The following is a 20482-nucleotide window of genomic DNA, read 5'->3' as shown; positions in this document are numbered from 1 at the left end:
CCTCTCCATCATCTTTCTTCTTCTCCTTCTTGTCTCCATCTCTTTATTCTGGATTCAATCCAGCCATGAAGTTTGTAAAAATAATGTCATCATTTTAGGAAAACATTTGATTCCTTGATGAGATTCTTTGACTTAAATCCACTAATTCTGCTCACTGTGTGGACATGATGAGTCCTTAAAGCAGTTTGACATAAACCAGCCTGCAACCATCCTGACATCTAGTGGTGATGACAAGAACTACAACTGACATCTGTGACTGTCTGTATACTGACTTTCTTGTTGTCTCACACATCATGAATGTAACTTTCTGGAAACTTGTGGGAAATTTCAGCCACCAGTGGTGGAAAGTAACTCATTACATTTACAAAAGTACTGTACCTGAGTATGAGGTACATGCTACTAGTTCTACTCGGCTCCAGCAGAAAATGTTCTACTTTTTACTCCACTACATGTATTTGACAGCTATAGTTACTCTTTAAGATTTTACATCAAGAAAATTATAAGGTTAGAAAAAACAGCTGCTAAACCATTTATGTCATTTAGAGGTGCAGTTGCATGTTGTTAGCATAAGATGGTGCCAATACACTGTGCACATAAAGTGGTAGAGAGGCTCCGAGAGTTCCTCAAGTCACCTCCACTGTTTAACAAACCTCACCTGATTCACCCAAGACAAACCAGGAAACCGTTTGTTTTCACTCACAAAAGAGAGACGCACAGACAGAAGAACAGGTTCACCTTCAGAACAAATGAAGAACTTAAAAATGAAGTTTAAGTACATATATGATTTTTTACAATGTATTGTATTTACTGTATTATTTAAAATATACGTACGATTTTCATTTAATGTAATGAAACTAATATGAATGCGTCTGTAAAAGTGTTTAAATTCAGTTTTTATCAGTTAAATTCTGCTGTTAATCGTTTAATCAGAGTTTTTGTGTTGAAGGTAAACATGTCATGTTCAGACTGTTTGTGATGCTGCTCATTTATTAACATTAATTAATGTGATTTGATGTACTAAGTAGCATGGTAAGCTAGCAGATAGCTGTGTGAGTGTGTTTTAGAGTATCTGTACTTTACTCGAGTTTTTTTTTTTGGAAACTTCAGACTTTCACTCCACTACATTTCAAAGACAAATATTGTACTTTTGACTCCACTACATTTCTATGAAGGTTGTTGTTACTCGTTAATTTTAGGTGAAGCACAGCTTTGAAGTCAGCTGTTGCTGTTTTTTTCTTTTCTAAAATGCAATTAGCCACTTTTTTTATGCAAGTACCTGTATTTCTACTTGAGTTGACACGTCTGGTTAATGAAAATGAAGAAGTCCTGTTCAGTCCTTCATATGTCCCTTTGTGACAAATTAATTTAATCCCTTGTAGATATTTTCTAGTTCACATCTGGCTGATCAATATCCAAGTCTGGGTCACTGATATTAAAGAGGAACATTCCAGAAATATTCAAGTGAAAGAATCAAATAGTTTCCTGCTCGATGATGTGGAGGATTTTCATTTATCTTTTTAAGGATTCAACACTGACTCTAAAACAAATATTTTTTTTACTATTAGTTTCATGTTGAACAGGAGCTCCTGACACAGTTCAGCGCGTCACTCTTCACCTCCTGAAGCAGCACAGGATTGGATAGATGGTATTAAACGCTCTGTAGAGCTCAGCTTCTGTTTTAGCTCCTGGAATTTAATGCAAGAACTTAATTAATAACTTGATTTATATAAACTTAAAACTAAACAGAGACCAAAGAGAAAGGTGATCAAATCAGGGAAGAATGTAGGAGTGGGGATCACATTTAGATTATCCTCTGTGACCACTAGAACCACCTAAAGAACTTCTACAACATCATAAAATAACAACCAAACTATCTAAAGATAAACTACTTGTGGGACCTGTAGGACCTCCTTCATGGCCACAAGAAGAACATACATGAGCTTCAGAACCTTTCAAAGGAACAGTACAACTAAGAACCCCTGGATTTCCTCAAAAATTCCTCTAGAACCTCCTCAATGACCATTTGAAGCTCCTTCAACACAACCCAAACCAGAACCTCCTCAGTGGAATGAAATATATGATGATGAATCAGTTGCTGCTCTCAGTGTGTCTGGGCCTGGTCAAGCCAAGCCACGCCACTCTGTGATGTTTCATCACATGATCAATAATCCAGGATGTGTGGACACAAACACAGCTTAGTTACCAGTCACTGATATCTTCCCAGATGTGCTGATGGTTGCAGTGACACCAGGCAACACTTTCCAGTGGAGGCCAGGAAACAGCTCTGGTTCATAACTGTGGAGATTGAAAAACACACAAATCCTGACTCAACATCGTCAACATCATTTCCTTTAAAGCATTTTCAGATGAAGAGAGTTTACTTCCACCGCAGCCGTCACCTCCGTTGTTTTCCAGAAATTACACACCTCATCTTCACCAGCATGGAACAGGTAAATTAGAGAAGATGGTTTCTGTGCAACAGTAAACAATGCTTACGGAACCTGCAACACATATCATGACATATGCTACCAGTTCCTCTCTTTTAATCTACAACTTGCTCCACTTGGCAACGTGATGAGTGAAGAGTCAGCTGATTGGGCTGCAGAGACCACTCACTGTCCAATCATGTTATTTACAAGAGAATAAAACTGGTGGTTCAAGGTTTCAGCCTGGACTAAACACAACAAGGGTCAGTTCCTCCTTTGAAAGAGAATAAATACACCTTCTGCAAAGTTCCCATATGTTGTATCTTGATTATTGAACAGGTGTAGGAATAGAAAAGTAAAAAGGAGATTCTGTGGTTTCAGTAGCAGTTAGTGATGCAGCAAAAAGTCCTGTCTTCATAATGCAGTTGCCAAGTGTGATCTCTGTCCTAACTCCACTGATTCTAAGATAGCTTGTTAGCTAATGTGATGCAAAATAAAAGTATTCTTCTTTTCACAGCTAGGCTAACAATTCCCCCCTGCATCCAATCTTTATGCTAACCTAAAACATCAGCCTATTGTAGACCTTGGTAGCAACTAGCTGTATGTCTGAAGTAACGTCACAGTTTAGTTGTCTTCGTATGGGCTAATCTTACATTAGCAGCAGCTGGCGACATGTCTGAGTTAACGTCATAGTTTAGTTAGCTTCATATGTGCTAATGTTACAGTAGTCTTGCTCAGTACAGGACCACTTTCAAGTGTTGTTGTGTCATAAACACAAAACATGAGAAAATAGGGTCCAGGTTGAAAAATACCAAAGTTGCCCTCACTTTCAGCTCACGTAACCACAGCCAGCATCTCCTGACCTGCAGCACTGATGTTGGGCCAGTCGCTCCAAACTGAGCGGGAAGGTGCTGCAACTGCCCACCATGTTCTGGATCTTGAAATTCAGAAAGCGGACAGGGAAGCCCAGCTTCTGCACGATGCGGGCGCACTTCCTGGCCGCCACCCGTGACTGTTCAACACTGCACAGAGGACAGAGGGAGGGGGGTGGTCATACGTTGTCCTGGAAACTATGTGACAGCAGCAGAGTTATTGGAGATGAGTCCAGACAGACCTCTTGGCTCCTACACAGACAAGATTCCCAGATGTGTAGATCTGAGTTGTGGCTCGCGGCTCACGGACCCTCATGATGAGTGAATTGTAATTCTGAAACACAACAGGAACAGGTGGTTTCACAGGTTGTTTTCTAGATGACAGTTTGCCTCAACTTGGACGGTATGATTGGAAGTCTTCACCTAAAACCACTAAGTGAGACCAAATGTTTAAGGCTGGAATTATGGCATAACTCTGTATAGAGAGGGGTGTTGTGGGTAACTGCACACATCTCTTCAAGAATATGTAAAATGCAGGAAAAATGGCAACAAATTTGCAGGATCTTCATACTTTGGCTGCATTTGCTGGCAAAGATTTCAGACAATTCTCCAAGTAATGATTTTTGTTTCATTCCAAAAAGGCTTTATTTGTTGGACATGACCTCATGAAGTAAACTCACGTCACTTTTCTGGTTCCTGATTTCAAGGAACTGTACCTTAGGGTTGTACTCTACGTTCCACGCTCTGCAAGCAATTGAGTTCAGGTCCAGGCGGCAGCCAAGTGTCACTGTAGAGACCACGTTACTGCACACAAACACGCAAACGCAACAACACATAAATGCAGCACGACACGTCAACATCAGTGGTTTCAACCTAAAAGGACGAGACAGTGACACAGAAAAGACTAACAAGACAAAAGTAACGGAACAAAATGAAAACAATGTAAAACACGTAAGAAGATGAAAACACATAATAAAATGAAGATGATGAAACAAAATGTAACAAGACAAAAACAACATAATAGATGTAACAAGATGAAAACGTCATAAAAGACATAACAAAACAAACAAACTATGTAACATGACGAAATATCATGTGATGAAAACCTACTAAATGGACCTGGTGGTGAGTTTATTTTTGTCAAAGTTCAAGAATGAAGTTTCAATTTTAACTTTTAAGCCAAAATGGACAAAAATCCCTTAAACATCTCAGAGAAAATGGAGATTTTTAACAATTATGATTCCATGATAACTGGAAAAAATCTTCTGAAGAAGTAAAGAAAAGAACCCAGATACCAGTGAGCAAAATTGGAAAGAAGCCAAATATCTCAGGTAAATATTGTCAAGCACCCAGATAACAATACTGCAAATGGTTAAGAACTCAGATATTAATGCTAAAAGTCATCAAGAACCTAAATATCAAAGCTAAAAATTGTTAAGAACCCAGATGTTAACATCATAAATCACGCTATAAAAAATAAAGATCCCGATTATCAATGCTAAACATCATAAAGAACCCCATTTTCAAAGTCAAAAATCATACAGAACCCCAATGTCAAAAAGAAAATAGCCAAGAACTCAGATATCAACACTAAAAATGGTTGAGAACCTAGATATCAGTGCTAAAAATGATCAAGAACCCAGATGTTTTCACAGATGATAAAGGACCTGATGACACTAAAAGTTCCAGAGAACCGTACTGTATCTGCGGGATGATTTCTGGCTGCTGTGTCACCGGCATCACAGGGTTCACAGGGTTCACAGGACGGTCAGAAGAACCACCTGGGACCTGGACCACCACCGCAGCCGAGGGATTGTGGGAGTTGTAGTCCAGACCGGTGCTGCCGTCTGGCCACACGGGGACAGTTCTGCTCTCAGCTTCTCAGCTCAGACAAACAGTTTTTGGATGAACATCGGTGTCGCTGTTGTTGTACCTGTGTGGTCCTCGTACAGAGTCAGGAGTTCATCAGGCAGCAAGCTCAAGAACAGCTCTCCATTCACCTCCTCATCCTCCTCCATCTTCATCTCTGAGGAGTCCTGCAGTGAGAGACGACTGAGTAGAGACATCTTGGACTTTGGGAAATACTGATCAACATTTTCTGGCATTTTATGGACCAAAAAATTGATTGATTAATGGAAAATCATCGCCAGACTGATCATGTGTTGAAAAATAGGTGCAAACATATACACACATATTTTTCAATTAACAAGATTATGACAGGATCAATACTTTATTATTTGCAAAAACCTTTATCCAGCACAAAGATGAGATATTTAACATTCAAACTGATAAACTTTATTGTTTTTTGTAAATATACCATCACATTGTTCATTCAGGAGCTACAAAAGACTGTGAAAGTTGTGGAAAACACCTGTTTGGAACATTCCACAGGTAAACAGGTGAGCTGGTATACACTGTAAAACCAAATGGTTCACTTCAATTAATTAATTATAATGAGTTGTGCAAACTTGTGTTACATGACTGAAATATCAAGTAAAAGATTAGTATCAACTTTTTTAAACTTAAAATTATTCGGTTCTGTTAACTAATTTTAAAAAGATTAGTTGCATTTATTGAAAATATTTAACTTGGCTTCATCAACTTTAATCAACAACTACATGTAACTAACTCCAGATACTTAAACTCCAATAACCTTAAACTTTTGAGTTCATGAACTTAAAAAATCTTGTCAGATGAAAAAGAGGTTGAAAACATGTGCATGCACAAAACATGTGGAGCGCAGAGACATACGTGCGTTTTGGATGAGTGAAACTTCCCAAACTACAGCAAAATACTGAGAAAGTTCACATGTGATGTTTCAGTTCTGTAGAAGCAGCCCAAATGAAAAAGCGTCGGCAGCTCAGAGCTCCGTGGATGATCCAGAGCAGAGTCATTTGGGTGAACTGGCCCTTTAACACGATGAGCTGCAGCCTGTACTCACATTAGCAACGAAGAGATCGAAGAACCGCTCCAACGCCGACTCATCCATGACTGCACAACCTCCTTTGAGTCTGTCACTGAATAAACTAATATTAAATTAAAGTTATTATGTGAATTTACATAAATGTTTACTTTCAACATTGTTGCTAGGCAACACCGATGGACTTGTTCCTTTATAAAAAAAAAACAAAAAACAATTCTGGAGCAAGAAGAGAGTCTAACAGCAGCATCCTCATCATAAACCTGTATAATTAAAGATACTTTACAGATTCAGATTCAAATCACAGCACAGGTTATTTTTACAAGAGCCAATCACAGCACAGGGATTTTTACAACAGCCAATCACAGCACAGGGATTTTTACAACAGCCAATCACAGCAAGGGGTAGGGGGTTGTGAGTTGGATAACTAGCAAAGTGGTGTTATCAGCTTGTTTGTTAACTATGTTAATTAGTTAGCTACATTAGCTACATGCTAACAGTAGCTTATCAGTTGGTTCCTGGCAAGCTGGTAAGATTAGCTTGTTTGTAAGTTGGTTAGCCAATCATCAGTCAGTATTTGAGTGTAATTAGTTTTTCCATTAGCTGGTAAAATTAGCGTATTAGCTTATTATTATTATTCTGTGTTGTTTAGCCTTTATCTGCAGCAGAACATTGATTAGCTTCGTAAAGCTCATACTCTGAACTGTCCCTTTAAGTCATGCATAATGAAGGGGCGTGTCCCTGGTGTGAACCAATGACGTGTCAGACATGTTGGGGTGGGTGGGGTGAGCTGATAAGTTGTTGATGACAGCAGTTTGGTCACATGACTCCATGTGATCTTCACAGTGTTGTTTGTCTGCAGCACATAATTACAACATAAACAGCCTCCTTCCTGTCTGTACTTATCTCTCATCATCATCATCATCATCATCATCATCCTCTCACACTCCACTTCTTTTATTTTCTTTATTCCTTCCTTTTGCTCTCTTTCTTTCTTTTTATTAACTTTCCATTTGTCATTTCATCTTTCCTCCCATTTTCCATTCCTTTCTTTTTTTTATCCTTCCTATCCACCCTCCTTTTGTCCCCTTTCTATTTATCTTCTTTCTGTTCATCCCTCTTTTCTTTACTTTATCTATCTGTCCTCTCCTTTCCTCCTTTCACTCCCTTTCCAAGTTCCCTTCCATCTTTCCTTCCTTTTTATCCTTCCTCCCTTCATGTCATTTTCTTTCTGTCTTCTGCTTTAACTCCCTATCCAGCTTCTCCTCCTTCTCGTCTTCCATTTCTCTCTTTTTCCTTTCTCCCACCCCTCCTCCTTTCCTTCCTTTCTTCCATCTTTCCTGCCTTCCTTCTTTCCTCCCACCCTTCCTTTCTGTCCTTCCGTACTTCTCTCCTTCCTCCCCTCCTTCCTTGCTTGTCTCCTTCCTCTCTCCCTTTCTTCATCCATCTATACTCCCTTCCTTCTTTCCATTCTTCCTTCCTTCACTCTCTCCTGTCTTACTTTCACTGCTTTTCCAGTTTTCTCTCCATCTTGTCTTCCCTCCTTCCTTCCTTCCTTAATCCTCTCCTTCCTCCTCTCCTTCCTTGCTTGTCTCCTTCCTCTCTCCCTTTCTTCCTTCCATCTATACTCCCTTCCTTCTTTCCTTTCTTCCTTCCTTCACTCTCTCCTGTCTTACTTTCACTCCTTTTCCAGTTTTCTCTCCATCTTGTCTTCCCTCCTTCCTTCCTTCCTTAATCCTCTCCTCCCTTCATTCCTTCCTTTTTTCCTTCTGTCCTTCCTTCCTTCCCTCCTCTCTCCCCCTACTTTAAATGAATCCTTAATCTTTAGAGTTGTTGTATTTATTTGCTAACTAACTAACTCTCCCCCCTCCCTCTGGTGTCATCCTGTACTGCAGTACTTTTCCCTCAGATACTCGAGTATTTCAGTGGTAGTACTCGTCACTCGTGTCTCTGACTTGTTTCTGCCGTCCTCAGTGGACGGACTGCGGCAGAGTGTGACTGAGAACAGTGTTGAGACTGGGCCCTGACTGACGGACTGACTGGGCGTGTGTCTGAGCCGTGCGGTGAGTTCACCGCAGTGAAATCTGAGCCTCCTCCGGCCTGCACGGCTGTATTTTGGGATGTTTTACATGGGGCAGGACAAAGACACGTTTCCAGGCGGGAGCCCAGTCTGAGCAGATGTTTCTGCTCCGAGAAAACAAGAAGAAGAAGAAAAAGAAGAAGAAGAAGACGGGACTTTATTTCTGCAGAAGAAGAAAGAGTGAAAGACGGTAAAGTTGTGTTCACTTACAGCAGCTTGTGTGTGTTGTGTGTTGAAGTCTGCAGAGTGTGAGGAGACAAATTAAAGGACAGATTAGTGCAGTTTGTCTGTCAGTGGAGGACATGAAGAACAAAAAAAAAAACCAAACCGATGTCTTCATGTGTTTAAAGTGTTCCTGTTGGTCTCACGGGGACTGGGAGGTAAACTGGTTTTTAACTGGTGAGTGTTGCTTTAATCAGCGGGTGTCGCCAGCTTTAATGAGTGATTGGTCAAAACAGAGGCCACGTGTGGTTGTTAATTAGCTCCATCTCTCCTCGGTGTTCTCCAACTGTCACCGACAACCTTTAAGTCGTTTGTTCAACTAATGACATAAACTTCAAATTTTAGAAATATTCTTAAAGTATCATGTTATTATCAGACCTGGACACGTAATGTGACCAGCAGTTTAACCACCACTTTAAAGGACTGCATCAGGTACAGAAATCAACTGCACCATGGCAACAAACTGCTCCCCAGTTACCAGCTAACTGGCTAATTCTATGACTGGATAACCAGCTAAGTGTCTAATGTTACCTGCTGAGTAGCTAATTCTATAACCTAGGGTTTGATAACTAACGAACATGTTAATGTTATTAGCTAACTAGCTAATTCTATGACATGGAGCATTGCATAACCAACTAACAAATTAACATAACCAGTTAACTAGCTAATTCAAGAACCTGGGGTTAGATAACCAGCTAACAAGTTAATGTTACTGGCTAACTAATTAGCTAAATTTATGACCTACAGTGTTGGATAATCAGCTAACAAGGGAATATTACCAGCTAACTAGCTAATTCTATGACCAAGGCTTAGATAACTGACTTACAAATTACCATTACCAGCTAACTTGCTAGTTTTACAACCTAGGTTAGATTTCCAAGAACAAAATAATGTTTCCAGCTAGCTTGCTAATTCTGCTTGCAATAAACGAAAATAAAAATGTAATGAGAAGCTATCTATTTTTAACCCCCGTTCTAATACAGTGCACAAGATCAACTGTTGCACCATGGGAACAGTAGGACCCTTTGGTTACCAGCTAACAAGTTAAGTCTACAACCTGGGTTCAGATCACCAACAAACAATGTTACCAGCTAACTTAGCTAACGAACTATCAAGATAATGTAGTCAGCTTGCTACTAACCACTAACAAGGGCTAGCTCAACTGGCTAATAAGCTAAGCAAGTTAACATTGTGAGCTAGAATAAGCCACCAGGTACTGCTACCACTAAGCTAACTTTACATGCTAGTGAACAAACTAATTAACCAGCTAATGTTACAATCAAATACAGACTAACAAGCTAATGACTGGTTAACCAACTAACAAACAGGGTAACCTTACCATGTAGCCAGGAACTAACAATATAATATTACCAGATCCGTAATCAATTAATGTTAATTAACAAGCTACTGTTACCTGTTAGCTAACTATCTAGCTAATAGTGCCACCTGCTAATTAGCCAGCTAACACACATGCTAATGTGTTGCATGAATGAACAAGCTAATGTTAACTACTGAGCTAACTATCATCTACTGAACAAATGTAAAATACCAGCTATGTACCAGCTAGCAAGAACCAAAACTCAGAATGGACTCTGTCAGCTGACCTGTTGTCGTCTCCTGATCCCTGACAGATATGGCTGAAGATGTCTGTGGATTCTGATAACTCCTGTGTTTTGCTGTCATCGCGAGACTCCAGGACTTCCTGCATCTTCCAGACAGCAGATGAGAAAGATGACATCCCTGGAGTGGGCGAGGAGAGGTAACACACTTTGAATACTTACTGCGGTGTGTGTGTGTGTGTGTGTGTGTGTATGTGTGTGTGTTTGTTTTCATGGTTCTGTACGTGTTGTGTGTGCAGTTCTTATGTGGAAAAGTATCCTGATGTCAGATATCAACGGTACATGGATAAACTTGAACCAAATATTAATTAATATTATTGTTATCATTAGTGTAGTTCATCTTTAACATTGTTTATTGTTCGTTTTGTCATCGCATAATTTCATTTAAAGAAGAAAAGTAAATTATCTCAAGGAAAGAATAGTTGGTAAAACTTTTTTCAAACCTTTAGAATTTGAGTTGGGCTCAAAACTCAAAAAAATATTGCAGTCTTGAAATTGCCCTGAATTTTTGAGTTTTCTCAAATATTTCATTTAATATGAACCAATACACATGAAATAACCAAAACAAGAACAATCTGCGTTATGTACTGTAAAAAGAAAAAAAGTTCTCACATATATATATCTCACATATATGTATATGTAACATATATATATGTTCACATATCGGGCAACTTGTATGCCAGGAGTTGTGCAAGATCACACTGAACTTCACACAGAATAAAATGAATTAGTTCACGTTCACACTTCACATTTTAAAATTCTGAATTAAGTTCATAGCCATAAAAGCTTACTGTCTAATTGTGTGACCACAGTGCTGTTTTCTCTCTCAGCAGTGAACATTGCTCACGTTCATTAATTGCAAACTGATCAGGTCACTTTTCACTAAATTATGAGCCTGTTCAATAAAAACGCTGCTCTTTTATCACCTTCATGCGTAACACTGTACGCTCGTCGGGTCATTCCACACCATCACAGATCTCACCTGTGGCGATTTCTGAATCTGAAGAACGGCTGCTAACAAACCGACACCGTTACATGTATTTGATTCAGATCCAGCTGTCGTGTCTCTCCTCCCGCAGCGTTCTGGAGATGCTGAGCTACTCCAAGTTCTCCGACCTGGAGACGTGGCTGTGCATGCCGTCCTCGCTGCTGCTGCCGCCCAGAGTACCAGACTCCACCCGCACCTCCTCCTCCTCCTCGCCCACGTCCTCGTCCTCACATGCATCCAACCACTCTTCCTCGCGGGTCTCATCCTCATCCTCCTCATCCTCGCCGGCCTCCAACTCGCGTCGCTCCACCTGCAGCGAGCCCGCAGATGCGGACGCACCGTTCAGGTAACGCCCAGCCTGTGGTTATCAAGGTCGAAGGTCAACTGAAGGTTTTGAAGACCAGTTTTATCCTGTTAATGTGTGTTTTACATGACTGCTGGTTATCTTCTACTGATGAAGAGCTTTTAGTTTGAGGCAGCTGCTGGATCCCATGAACTTCAGCACAGACAGTTGGTACAAACTGGGATAACATTCGTCCATGTGCTCCATGTTTGGACCTATTTTCCAACCTTTGATCATTATCACTCAACAGACTGATCAATAATGAACATAACTGTGACAGAAAAGGTTTGAAAAGCAGGTCCAAACATGTCAAGGACTTGTGACGACTGTATGATTAAACGTCCCCATCTAAGATTTTATGCAGCTGCACGCCACTAGTCTGGGTTGCGTCCCTGTCAGACGGCAGCCCCTCTCGCCCAGCGCGTATGAACCGATCGCCGTGGCAACACCGGATGTTTTTTATATCAGCAAAGTCGGACAGATGAATGTAGACTGTGACAGAATAAGCTGATATATATTCACTTGACTGGAGAAACATGACCACATTAAACACAGACACAGACATAAACCTGCAGGCGGAGCTGCTGCTGCTGTTAGCACTGCTAATGTTAGCCACACTGTGTGTCAGGCTGCAGCTAACGTTAGCTCTGGGTCCTTTACCTGCAGACACTGTGACCCTCTTCGGCCTGGAAAGGTGAAGCGTTTAGTGAGTTGTTGTCATGTTTTGTACATTAATGTGTAAGGTTTGTATTGCACAGTGCAAAGTAGCGCACATTTCACCTGCATTTAAAGTACGATTTGATGATTGTAGACTGACTAACGGCTTCAAGTGGCTCTTAATACACACAGTATTTTTTTTTGGACAGTGTTTAACATTAGAAATGAATAAATTCGGCTACATTTTAACTGCTTTCTGAGTGTTTTCTTAGTGATAGACTACTCGACTAGTCTAAATAGGATGGGGAAATTAGTTGCCATGGAACATCCCTAGAGCACACGCTGTAGCAAGCACACCTGTGGTGTTGGTGTGCAGCAGTGAAATGGGTCCCCACTGAAACACTTTCCTGCCGCGCACATTCTGGACGTTGTTTGGGCTATTCACTAGTATGGCAGTATATGAAAAATTCATATCATAACGAAAATAAAGACCGGTTTTCCGTACGAACCGGTATACTGCACAGGCCTATAATGAAGTACATCTTACTCTCCCTCAGTCTGGGTGCTGTGCTGCCCTCACAGCAGCTCCGCCCTTTTTGCTCCGTCACCTTCATGTTAATTAATATTTACAAAAATCAATTTTTGACATCAATTCAGTATCTTCCACATTCACATTGCAATGCGTCTAAGAATCAAGTATTTCCCCTATTCCTAACCCTACAGTGCAGTGACGTTTTTACAGTGCAGTGGTGTTTTACAGTACAGTGATGTTTTACAGTGCAGCAGTGTTTTTTATTGCAGTGAAGTTTTACGGTGCAGCAGTGTTTTTTATTGCAGTGAAGTTTTACAGTGCAGTGATGTTTTACAGTGCAGTGGTGTTTTACATTGCAGTGATGTTTTACAGTGCAGTGATGTTTTACAGTGCAGTAGTGTTTTACAGTGCAGTAGTGTTTTACAGTGCAGTGATGTTTTACAGTGCAGTGATGTTTTACAGTGCAGTAGTGTTTTACAGTGCAGTGATGTTTTACATTGCAGTGATGTTTTACAGTGCAGTAGTTTTTTACAGTGCAGTGATGTTTTACAGTGCAGTGATGTTTTACAGTGCAGTAGTGTTTTACAGTGCAGTGATGTTTTACATTGCAGTGATGTTTTACAGTGCAGTAGTTTTTTACAGTGCAGTAGTGTTTTACAGTGCAGTGATGTTTTACAGTGCAGTGATGTTTTACAGTGCATGCTGTGCAGACTTGAGTTCCAGTAGAAGATAATGGCTCTGATGACGTTAGATGTCTTTTTAATGGAGTTAAAGTTGAGAGACTACAGCTCAGCTGCAACAGTTGGCTAAAAAAAATCTCTGTGTGAGAAAGTCGTCCTCCTTTTCCTTGTCCTCCTCCTCTTCCTCCTCTTCTTCCTCCTCCTCCTCCTCCTCATCCTCGTCCAGCAGAAACATTGTTCCTCGGTTGTTGGAGCTCATGAAGTATTTGTCTGGCACCATGGTGATGGCAGTTATGTAGGGAAAGATAAGCCCAGAGCCCACAGGGAGCCTGAGGGGAAACACTGGTGTTTATAGATGTGGGGGAAACTCTGCTAATATAAGGAAGTGTCGTCATTATGACTGTGTAGCTGCAGGGTTCTTTAGGTGGACATGTAGAGAACCTATAGAAACACTTTTGTTTGGACTGTGGGGTCAGTTCAGACATTCACCAAGCTTCATAGCAACATGTTCACAAACACACAGAAAGTTCTGCTGTTCCATCAAACAGGATCATAAAAAAACTGAAGGAACTTCTCCAGACTCTGACTTGATCCTCTGACGTCCTTCGTAGCTTCTATTATTATTAGTGCTCTACAGACAAGAAAAATGATCTTAAAGCCCCGCCTCCAAACAGCAGCTGTCCAATCATAGCTTAGCAACTGTAACTAGGTCTGTCAAGCTTTCCGTTTCTCTCCATGTCGAAGATGTGCAGGAGGCTCTGAGGAGAGAGATACTCTGCCTTTCATGACTCTGGATAGTGGGGTCTTTTTTTTTTGGTCGTGAAACACAAGAGCACACGTGGCGAATGGATTAAACTCATCTTCATCTGATCTAACATAAGCTGCAAACGTTAGCATATCTGGCTAACTAACGCTAGCTTACAAGCTGCAGTAACTTCACGTCCAGACAAACTCGTTAGATTCCACTGCATCTGCATTTGTTCTGTGGGGGTTTGAGGAGGAGGATGTGGGCTGATGAAGAATCAAAGTGGGTCGACGACGATGCGTCTCTCTCTGGCTCGCTGTCTCAGGTTTAAGCCGAGTTAGCTGGTCTGGCTGGGTGACCCGTCTCAAGGTGGACTGAACGTGTTGCGGGCATCAAACTCAGAATGAGTGAATATTTATATTGATATTATCATCTTTTTTTTTGCAGAGGCTCAACAATTTTGGAATCGGGGTTGTAATAATTAAAACTAAGTTTGATTTCTTACTTTCTTCTTTCTTTCAACTTTGAAAAACTCACTACGGTGGGTAAATAGGCTCTGTAGGTTCTTCTTTTTCTGTTTCTATGATCACGGGAGTCTGCACAGGGTTTTTTATTTTGAAAATTGACTGGACGCTCTCTGCTGTTCCTGCGTGCGACTTCCTGCTCAACGTGCTCTGTGCAGTTTGACGCCGTTTCTGTCACAAACAGACTTGACACATGTTCTCTAAGAACTCTTAGAGATGCTGCTGGCTTCTGGGATTTCCTTCTCAAGCATGACAGAGCTGCAGTGCAAATCTTTGAAACTTAGAGGCTTTTCAGATCCAGAGAACAGTGTTCAGATAGTTTACAGACTCATCACGTGGCACCAACACCTCAGAAACTTAAAAATATGCTCTGACTTGCTGTAAGTTATTTCAGGACGAGAGCAGCTGTTACGTTTTCACGTGCAGTGCATCAGCATCTGTCCACGTCTGCTGACAGACTGGAGTAGGGCTGCACAGTTAATCAAAATTTTTGCAATATGGTTTTCTGTGATCTTCAAATTGCGGGAGGTGCAATATTTGTTAAATGCAAAATGTGTCCAAAAACCTTTAAATGAATGAATGAATGTGATGAGGCGAGGATGTCCTGTCACATCACATTCTACAGACTAAAAAAATATTCATTTAATCACATCATAATCATTTTAACATATTTTTCAATCAAAATAAGAATAAAAATTATCATTAACTGTCATCTAATATCACAAATCATATCGGAATTGCAAATAGATATTTTTTCAGAATCATTCAGCCCTAGCCTGGAGCATTAATACTGTTGAGACCCCAGGGATGTGGGATGTCCTACTGAAAGTGAATGCAACACTGGTCTCCCCTCCCTGCTTCAGATGAAGGTTTCCTTTCATTTGACACAAAGACCTCCTGAGTGATCAGACTCTGAGCTGCTGGATCGACTGTGATATCTGAAGCACACACACACACACACACACACACACACACACACACACACACACACACACACACACACACACACACACACACACTCTCTCTCAGTGAGGTAAGGTAACACCCAGACTGAGTGTTGAACACTTGAGGAGTTTTTCCTTCAGCTTCACTTCTCACATGTGTGATTCTGTTTCCCGCTTGAAAACCAAAACAAACTTTTCAAACCTTCAGCTGCTGCCTTCACTTTCACAAAAACGCCACTGCTGACGTGGAGCCGGTTAGGAGACGTCGGGAATCACACACGTGTCGTTTTCTAACGCCGCCGTGATGCGGTGAAGCGCGTCGGTCATACATGTTGAGCTGGGCTCAGCTGTTGGACTTCGTCTTGCGGAGGAGAAAAGGAGGAAGCCGCCAAGTCCGAGGATCATGGAGGAGCCGCAGCTACGTTGTCTCAGAGGACAGGTATCGCAGCAGCTGGACGTGTGTGTGTTTAGTCAGTATGTACAGCGGCAGCCATGTTGATCGTCCCTCCTTGATTGTACTGTAAACTTGATTCCCAGTGTCAGGTTGACTATTAAATTAATCAGAGTGCTGTTCAGAGCAGAAAAGCTGAATGAATGACTGAAGAGCAAAACATCATCCCCACAGGGTCCATTTAATACTAGTTCTGGAGCTTTTGATTGTGTCACATGGTCATCATCAGCAGAGAGAGTTTGATCAGTTGCCTGAAAAATCTATCACGTCATAAAATGACTATTATGTTAAGTTGAAATTCTCACTTCTGTGACACGCTGCTGTGTCCTTTGAAATTTCTGTTCTGGGCTGGAATAACTGTTTTTGTTTGCCTGGTTCCCGTTGAGTTCGAATAAATGCTGAATGTTCTGAGTAAATGAGTAAATGTTTTCAACTGTTAAATTGATCAAAATGTTAATGGAGTTTGGCAGCAGTGAGACAGAGTGTGGGCTTTTTGTTTTCAGGATAACAGACTGAACTTTACATCGACAGACAACTGACAGAGTTAGAAACAGCTCATCAACTGACAGTGGAGGACTCGTCTTGCTGTTGTCGATTTATAATGTTGAGCTCAACCTGTGCTCCTTTGTTCCTGCAGTGTTCCTGCAGCGTTCCTGCAGCCTGTTGAGCTTCAGTCTGGGGAGAGGGGGGTGGGGAGAAACAAGCCGCTTCAACCATAGATTATATATCAAACATGATTTCAAGGTATTTAATATAAAGTCTGTGGCTCTAACTCACTATGTGGACTGCAGAACTGATTTTTGCACATGCAGGTTTATACATCTTGCTCCTTTAAAAACTAATTTGCCTGGGTTTGTACCTTCGAATCTTCACCCTCCACTGAGTAAGAGAACTACGAGAGAACATTTTTGATAAACTTGAATGAATAAACTTCAGTGAGACAATTAACACATCAGTTGGAGTATTAGCTACCCGCTGAGGATTTTCATTCATTAAGAGTTTGAATGGTAATAATGATAACGTAATGATAACTTTATTGATATAGCACATTTCAAAACTGCTAACTGCTTTGACATTAATTTAGATAAAACTGAAGTAAAACTAAGACACAAGCAAAAGACACTAAATCATAGTAAAATGAGACAAAACAGTAACAGAGATAAGAGCAGTAAAAGAAGAAAACACTACACTGAGCTCACCTGTGCAGCTGTGATGTCACTGACTTTCTTCTTCTTCTTCTTCAATCCCTGCAGGTCATCAGAGAGAGAACCCACCTTCCTCACCCCTGCTCTGGAGAAGGAGATGCCGTTTCTGGCCACGTCCCTCATCCCCATCCTCTCCTCCACCCCGGCCGCTGCTGCAGCGCTGAGCCCGGGGACGTCAGCGCGAGACTCCGCCTCCCCCAGTGGGGTCAGCATCAGGAAGCGGCGGCGGCTCGCTGCCAGTCCCGGCGGACTCCACTGGAACTCTGCAGGTAAGATCACAAACCAGAGAAACCACAGCAAAACACGTAACCTCAGTTATTCTCCATTCTAACATATCAGATATCTTAATAATAATAATTTATCAAAAAAACTTTGATGGTATTTAATATTTGTAGACGTCATCTTAGACATTTAGTGGAAAGTTACTGCCTGTTTGATCACTAGTTGGTCCAGACGTACGTTTGTGTGCTCCACCTGGCAAGACTGTAACAGGATTCATTTTTCACTGTTTGCTGTCATTTTATTATTTTAACCTGGTAAAGTTTCCTCTAAAGTGCCCTAATAAATAATAAATGTTGTAAATAAATAATGATAATAACAGTGATGTAAATAATAAAAGTAAAAGGTGTCATTTGATTTGACGTCATTATCAGACTGAGGATTTGGTCAAATTTGTCATTATTCTGCTTTTTAAATCTAAAGTCATCAGATAAAATGGAAGTTTCTGCCTTTTGCTTTGGTGTGACCCAATATTTTTTGGTATGACCCAATATTTTTTGGTATGACCCAATATTCTTTGGTTCGCTCTGCAAAGGCAGAATACAGGAACTTCCAAATAAGGTCAAAGGTCAAATCAGAGGTCAGGATTAATATGTAGAAACAGTAACCTGATATACAGATATAAAATTGACACATACAATTATCTGCCTGCAACAACAAGAAAACTTTAAAGTTCTCAGTTCTGCACTCTGAGAAGTTCCTGCCCTTTTCCTGTGTAGGATAGGATACCTGTGAAGTAACTTACCTTCCTCTGAAATGCATTTTTTTTTCCACACAAGGGAGAAACGTCTGGAAAATGTTTATCTAATATTTCTTTGGAATTACGTAATCTGTGTATAATTTTAAATGTTCTGGTTTATAAACACAAAGCAGAACATGGAACCAGCACCTCATCAGTCCAGGTTATGTGAGGCTGCAGGTTACCAGCTGTTTGGTTCCTGGAGTATAAAAGGCTCATGAGTACATGTTTGGTATGAGAAGACGTGATCTGATTGGTCGGAGTAGATCAGAAGTCAACAGGTTTGACGATCGTAGAAACAAACAAGGAACTGAATTGAGGATCAGTGAGAGGTTGTGGACGTGCCGTCATGTCAGGAATGTTATTAACACAAAGTGCACACACTTGTTTATACTTTGCTTCCCGTCCTTTAGCTCCACCCTTCTGGAGAATGATAACGAGCTTCCTGTTGAACAGATTACAGATTGTCTCCTCATCTTCACCTCAGGCTCCATCTCTGCTGTTGGCTTTAAAAGCTGAAACTTTGTTGGCTTTTGTGACTCTTTAAGACAAAGCAGTGTCCAGTTGTGACGGCCCAGCCTCGGTGCCCCACATTCTGACCACGATGATCTGACAGATTTGAAGGGCTGCACACTGATAGTCGAAGATTTGAATCAGTCAGAGACGCCTCAGGAGACTGACATTCTTTGAGTTGTTTTTGCCTCTTTAACAGTCAGGATATAACAGACAGAAACTACAAAAACACACAGTGAGAACATTTCCGTAAGGAATTAAAGGGAATCATTAGTACACTTATTAAAAAATATCCTGTGCACCAACGTGTCTGTTGACTGATGACAGAAAATAAACGAGTGGTCAGTAAACAATTTTTAGTTCTTGTTTTTTTTATCTGTGTCATTCTACACAGATCAATGCAGCAGCATGACAGGCTGTCAACTTTACAAACCGAGTCTCTAAATCATCACAAACCACAAAAATAACAGTGATGGAAGCAGAGAAAAGTGGTAGAAACAGAGCGCAGGTCAGCTGACGCGCCGTCAGACACATCACCAGAGTGCACCGCGGAGTGTGCAGGTCAGCTGACACGCTGTCAGACACTTCACCAGAGCGCACCGCGGAGTGTGCAGGTCAGCTGACACGCTGTCAGACACTTCACCAGAGCGCACCGTGGAGTGTGCAGGTCAGCTGACGCACCGTCAGACACTTCACCAGAGCGCACCGCGGAGCGCAGGTCAGCTGACGCGCTGTCAGACACTTCACCAGAGCGCACCGCGGAGCGCAGGTCAGCTGATGCGCTGTCAGACACTTCACCAGAGCGCACCGCGGAGTGTGCAGGTCAGCTGACACGCCGTCAGACACTTCACCAGAGCGCACCGCGGAGTGTGCAGGTCAGCTGACACGCCGTCAGACACTTCACCAGAGCGCACCGCGGAGTGTGCAGGTCAGTCACTGTTTCTGTCTCTGACAGGCTCAGATTGTTCTTGTTAGTGTCTGACAACATTATGGAAAGGATCACTACAGTCAGAGATTTTTTTAAAGAGGGAGAGAAGTTTGGTTTAAACAGAAACAGCTGATTTATCAATCTCAACAAACTCACCAGAATCCTTTTCTTCATTCAGACTTTACAGAAACTAAATAAAACTCAACAAAAACATCTTGGTTCATCTGTCCACTGTTCCAACAATCACCAACTCTGGTTTGGTCCAAATAAATCCTACATTCACAGAGTAAAGGAGGATTTTAAAAGTAACTAAGTAGATTACATCTCATAATGCATACTTAAGTGTGAATAAAAGTACAGACTTGAAAATCTACTCATGAAAGTACAAGAACCTCCAAAAAAGTACTTGATTCCAGTAAGTTGAGTAGTTGTAATTAGTTACTTTCACCCTGGCATCATGTCTTAATTAAAGACACTCTGCTCTCTCCTACATCAAAGTACTTGAACTGCTCTTAATCATAAAAAGTATTCATATTAAAATCAGACTGCTGTTTATTTTCTGTATTTCTTCCTCTTGTCGTTTGTCAGGTTTCTCTGCTGGTTTGGTGTTTTTTCTCTTTTGCTTCGAGCTGTTTTAAAGCGTCTCGGGGGAATCTGTGTTTCCTCTCGTCTTGTGAACAGAGTTCAGTTTCTTCGGAGTTTTCCTCTGTCCGTGATGAACAGACTCCTGCCTGTTGTCAGTTTGTAGATTATGTTAAAAAACAGATTAAAGCAGCATCCGTGCCTGTTGTCAGCAGCCTGGCAGTGATTTCAGC

The 20482-nt window shown here is 41.2% G+C and overlaps 2 protein-coding genes across 2 annotated transcripts in view; one reads left to right on the top strand and one right to left on the bottom strand.

The window, feature by feature from the left end:
• Window positions 1-1611: 1611 nt before the first annotated feature.
• Window positions 1612-6287, bottom strand: LOC146311486 (uncharacterized). The gene is made up of 8 exons (XM_084741231.1): window positions 6240-6287; window positions 5232-5334; window positions 4998-5145; window positions 4015-4102; window positions 3541-3632; window positions 3290-3448; window positions 2204-2295; window positions 1612-1685 (listed from the first exon to the last, which is right to left on the bottom strand). Exons 1-8 carry the CDS (start codon window positions 6285-6287, stop codon window positions 1612-1614), a joined length of 804 nt encoding a protein of 267 aa, XP_084597357.1.
• Window positions 6288-8233: 1946 nt separating this feature from the next.
• Window positions 8234-20482, top strand: part of ankfn1a (ankyrin repeat and fibronectin type III domain containing 1a) — a 108284-nt gene continuing 96035 nt past the window's right edge. The window contains exons 1-4 of the mRNA XM_084741421.1: window positions 8234-8488; window positions 10152-10279; window positions 11219-11473; window positions 17257-17477. Coding sequence (XP_084597547.1) covers window positions 10164-10279; window positions 11219-11473; window positions 17257-17477 — 592 coding nt within the window. The 5' untranslated portion in view covers window positions 8234-8488; window positions 10152-10163. The remainder of the gene's footprint in view (window positions 8489-10151; window positions 10280-11218; window positions 11474-17256; window positions 17478-20482) is intronic.

Source organism: Lutjanus erythropterus, chromosome 17 (genome assembly GCF_056507025.1).
Source record: "Lutjanus erythropterus isolate fLutEry1 chromosome 17, fLutEry1.hap2, whole genome shotgun sequence".
NCBI classification, from domain to species: domain Eukaryota; kingdom Metazoa; phylum Chordata; class Actinopteri; order Lutjaniformes; family Lutjanidae; genus Lutjanus; species Lutjanus erythropterus.
This window is presented reverse-complemented; position numbering and strand designations above follow the sequence as displayed.

What these genes read in the sequence shown, in the direction of transcription:
- LOC146311486 (XM_084741231.1), bottom strand. Translation starts at nt 6,287, where the DNA reads ATGGATGAGTCGGCGTTGGAGCGGTTCTTCGATCTCTTCGTTGCTAAT. An exon ending in TCGATCTCTTCGTTGCTAAT is followed by an intron (nt 5,335 to 6,239) that starts GTGAGTACAGGC and finishes CTCTCACTGCAG; the next exon opens with GACTCCTCAGAGATGAAGAT. An exon ending in TCTGTACGAGGACCACACAG is followed by an intron (nt 5,146 to 5,231) that starts GTACAACAACAG and finishes CCGTGTGGCCAG; the next exon opens with ACGGCAGCACCGGTCTGGAC.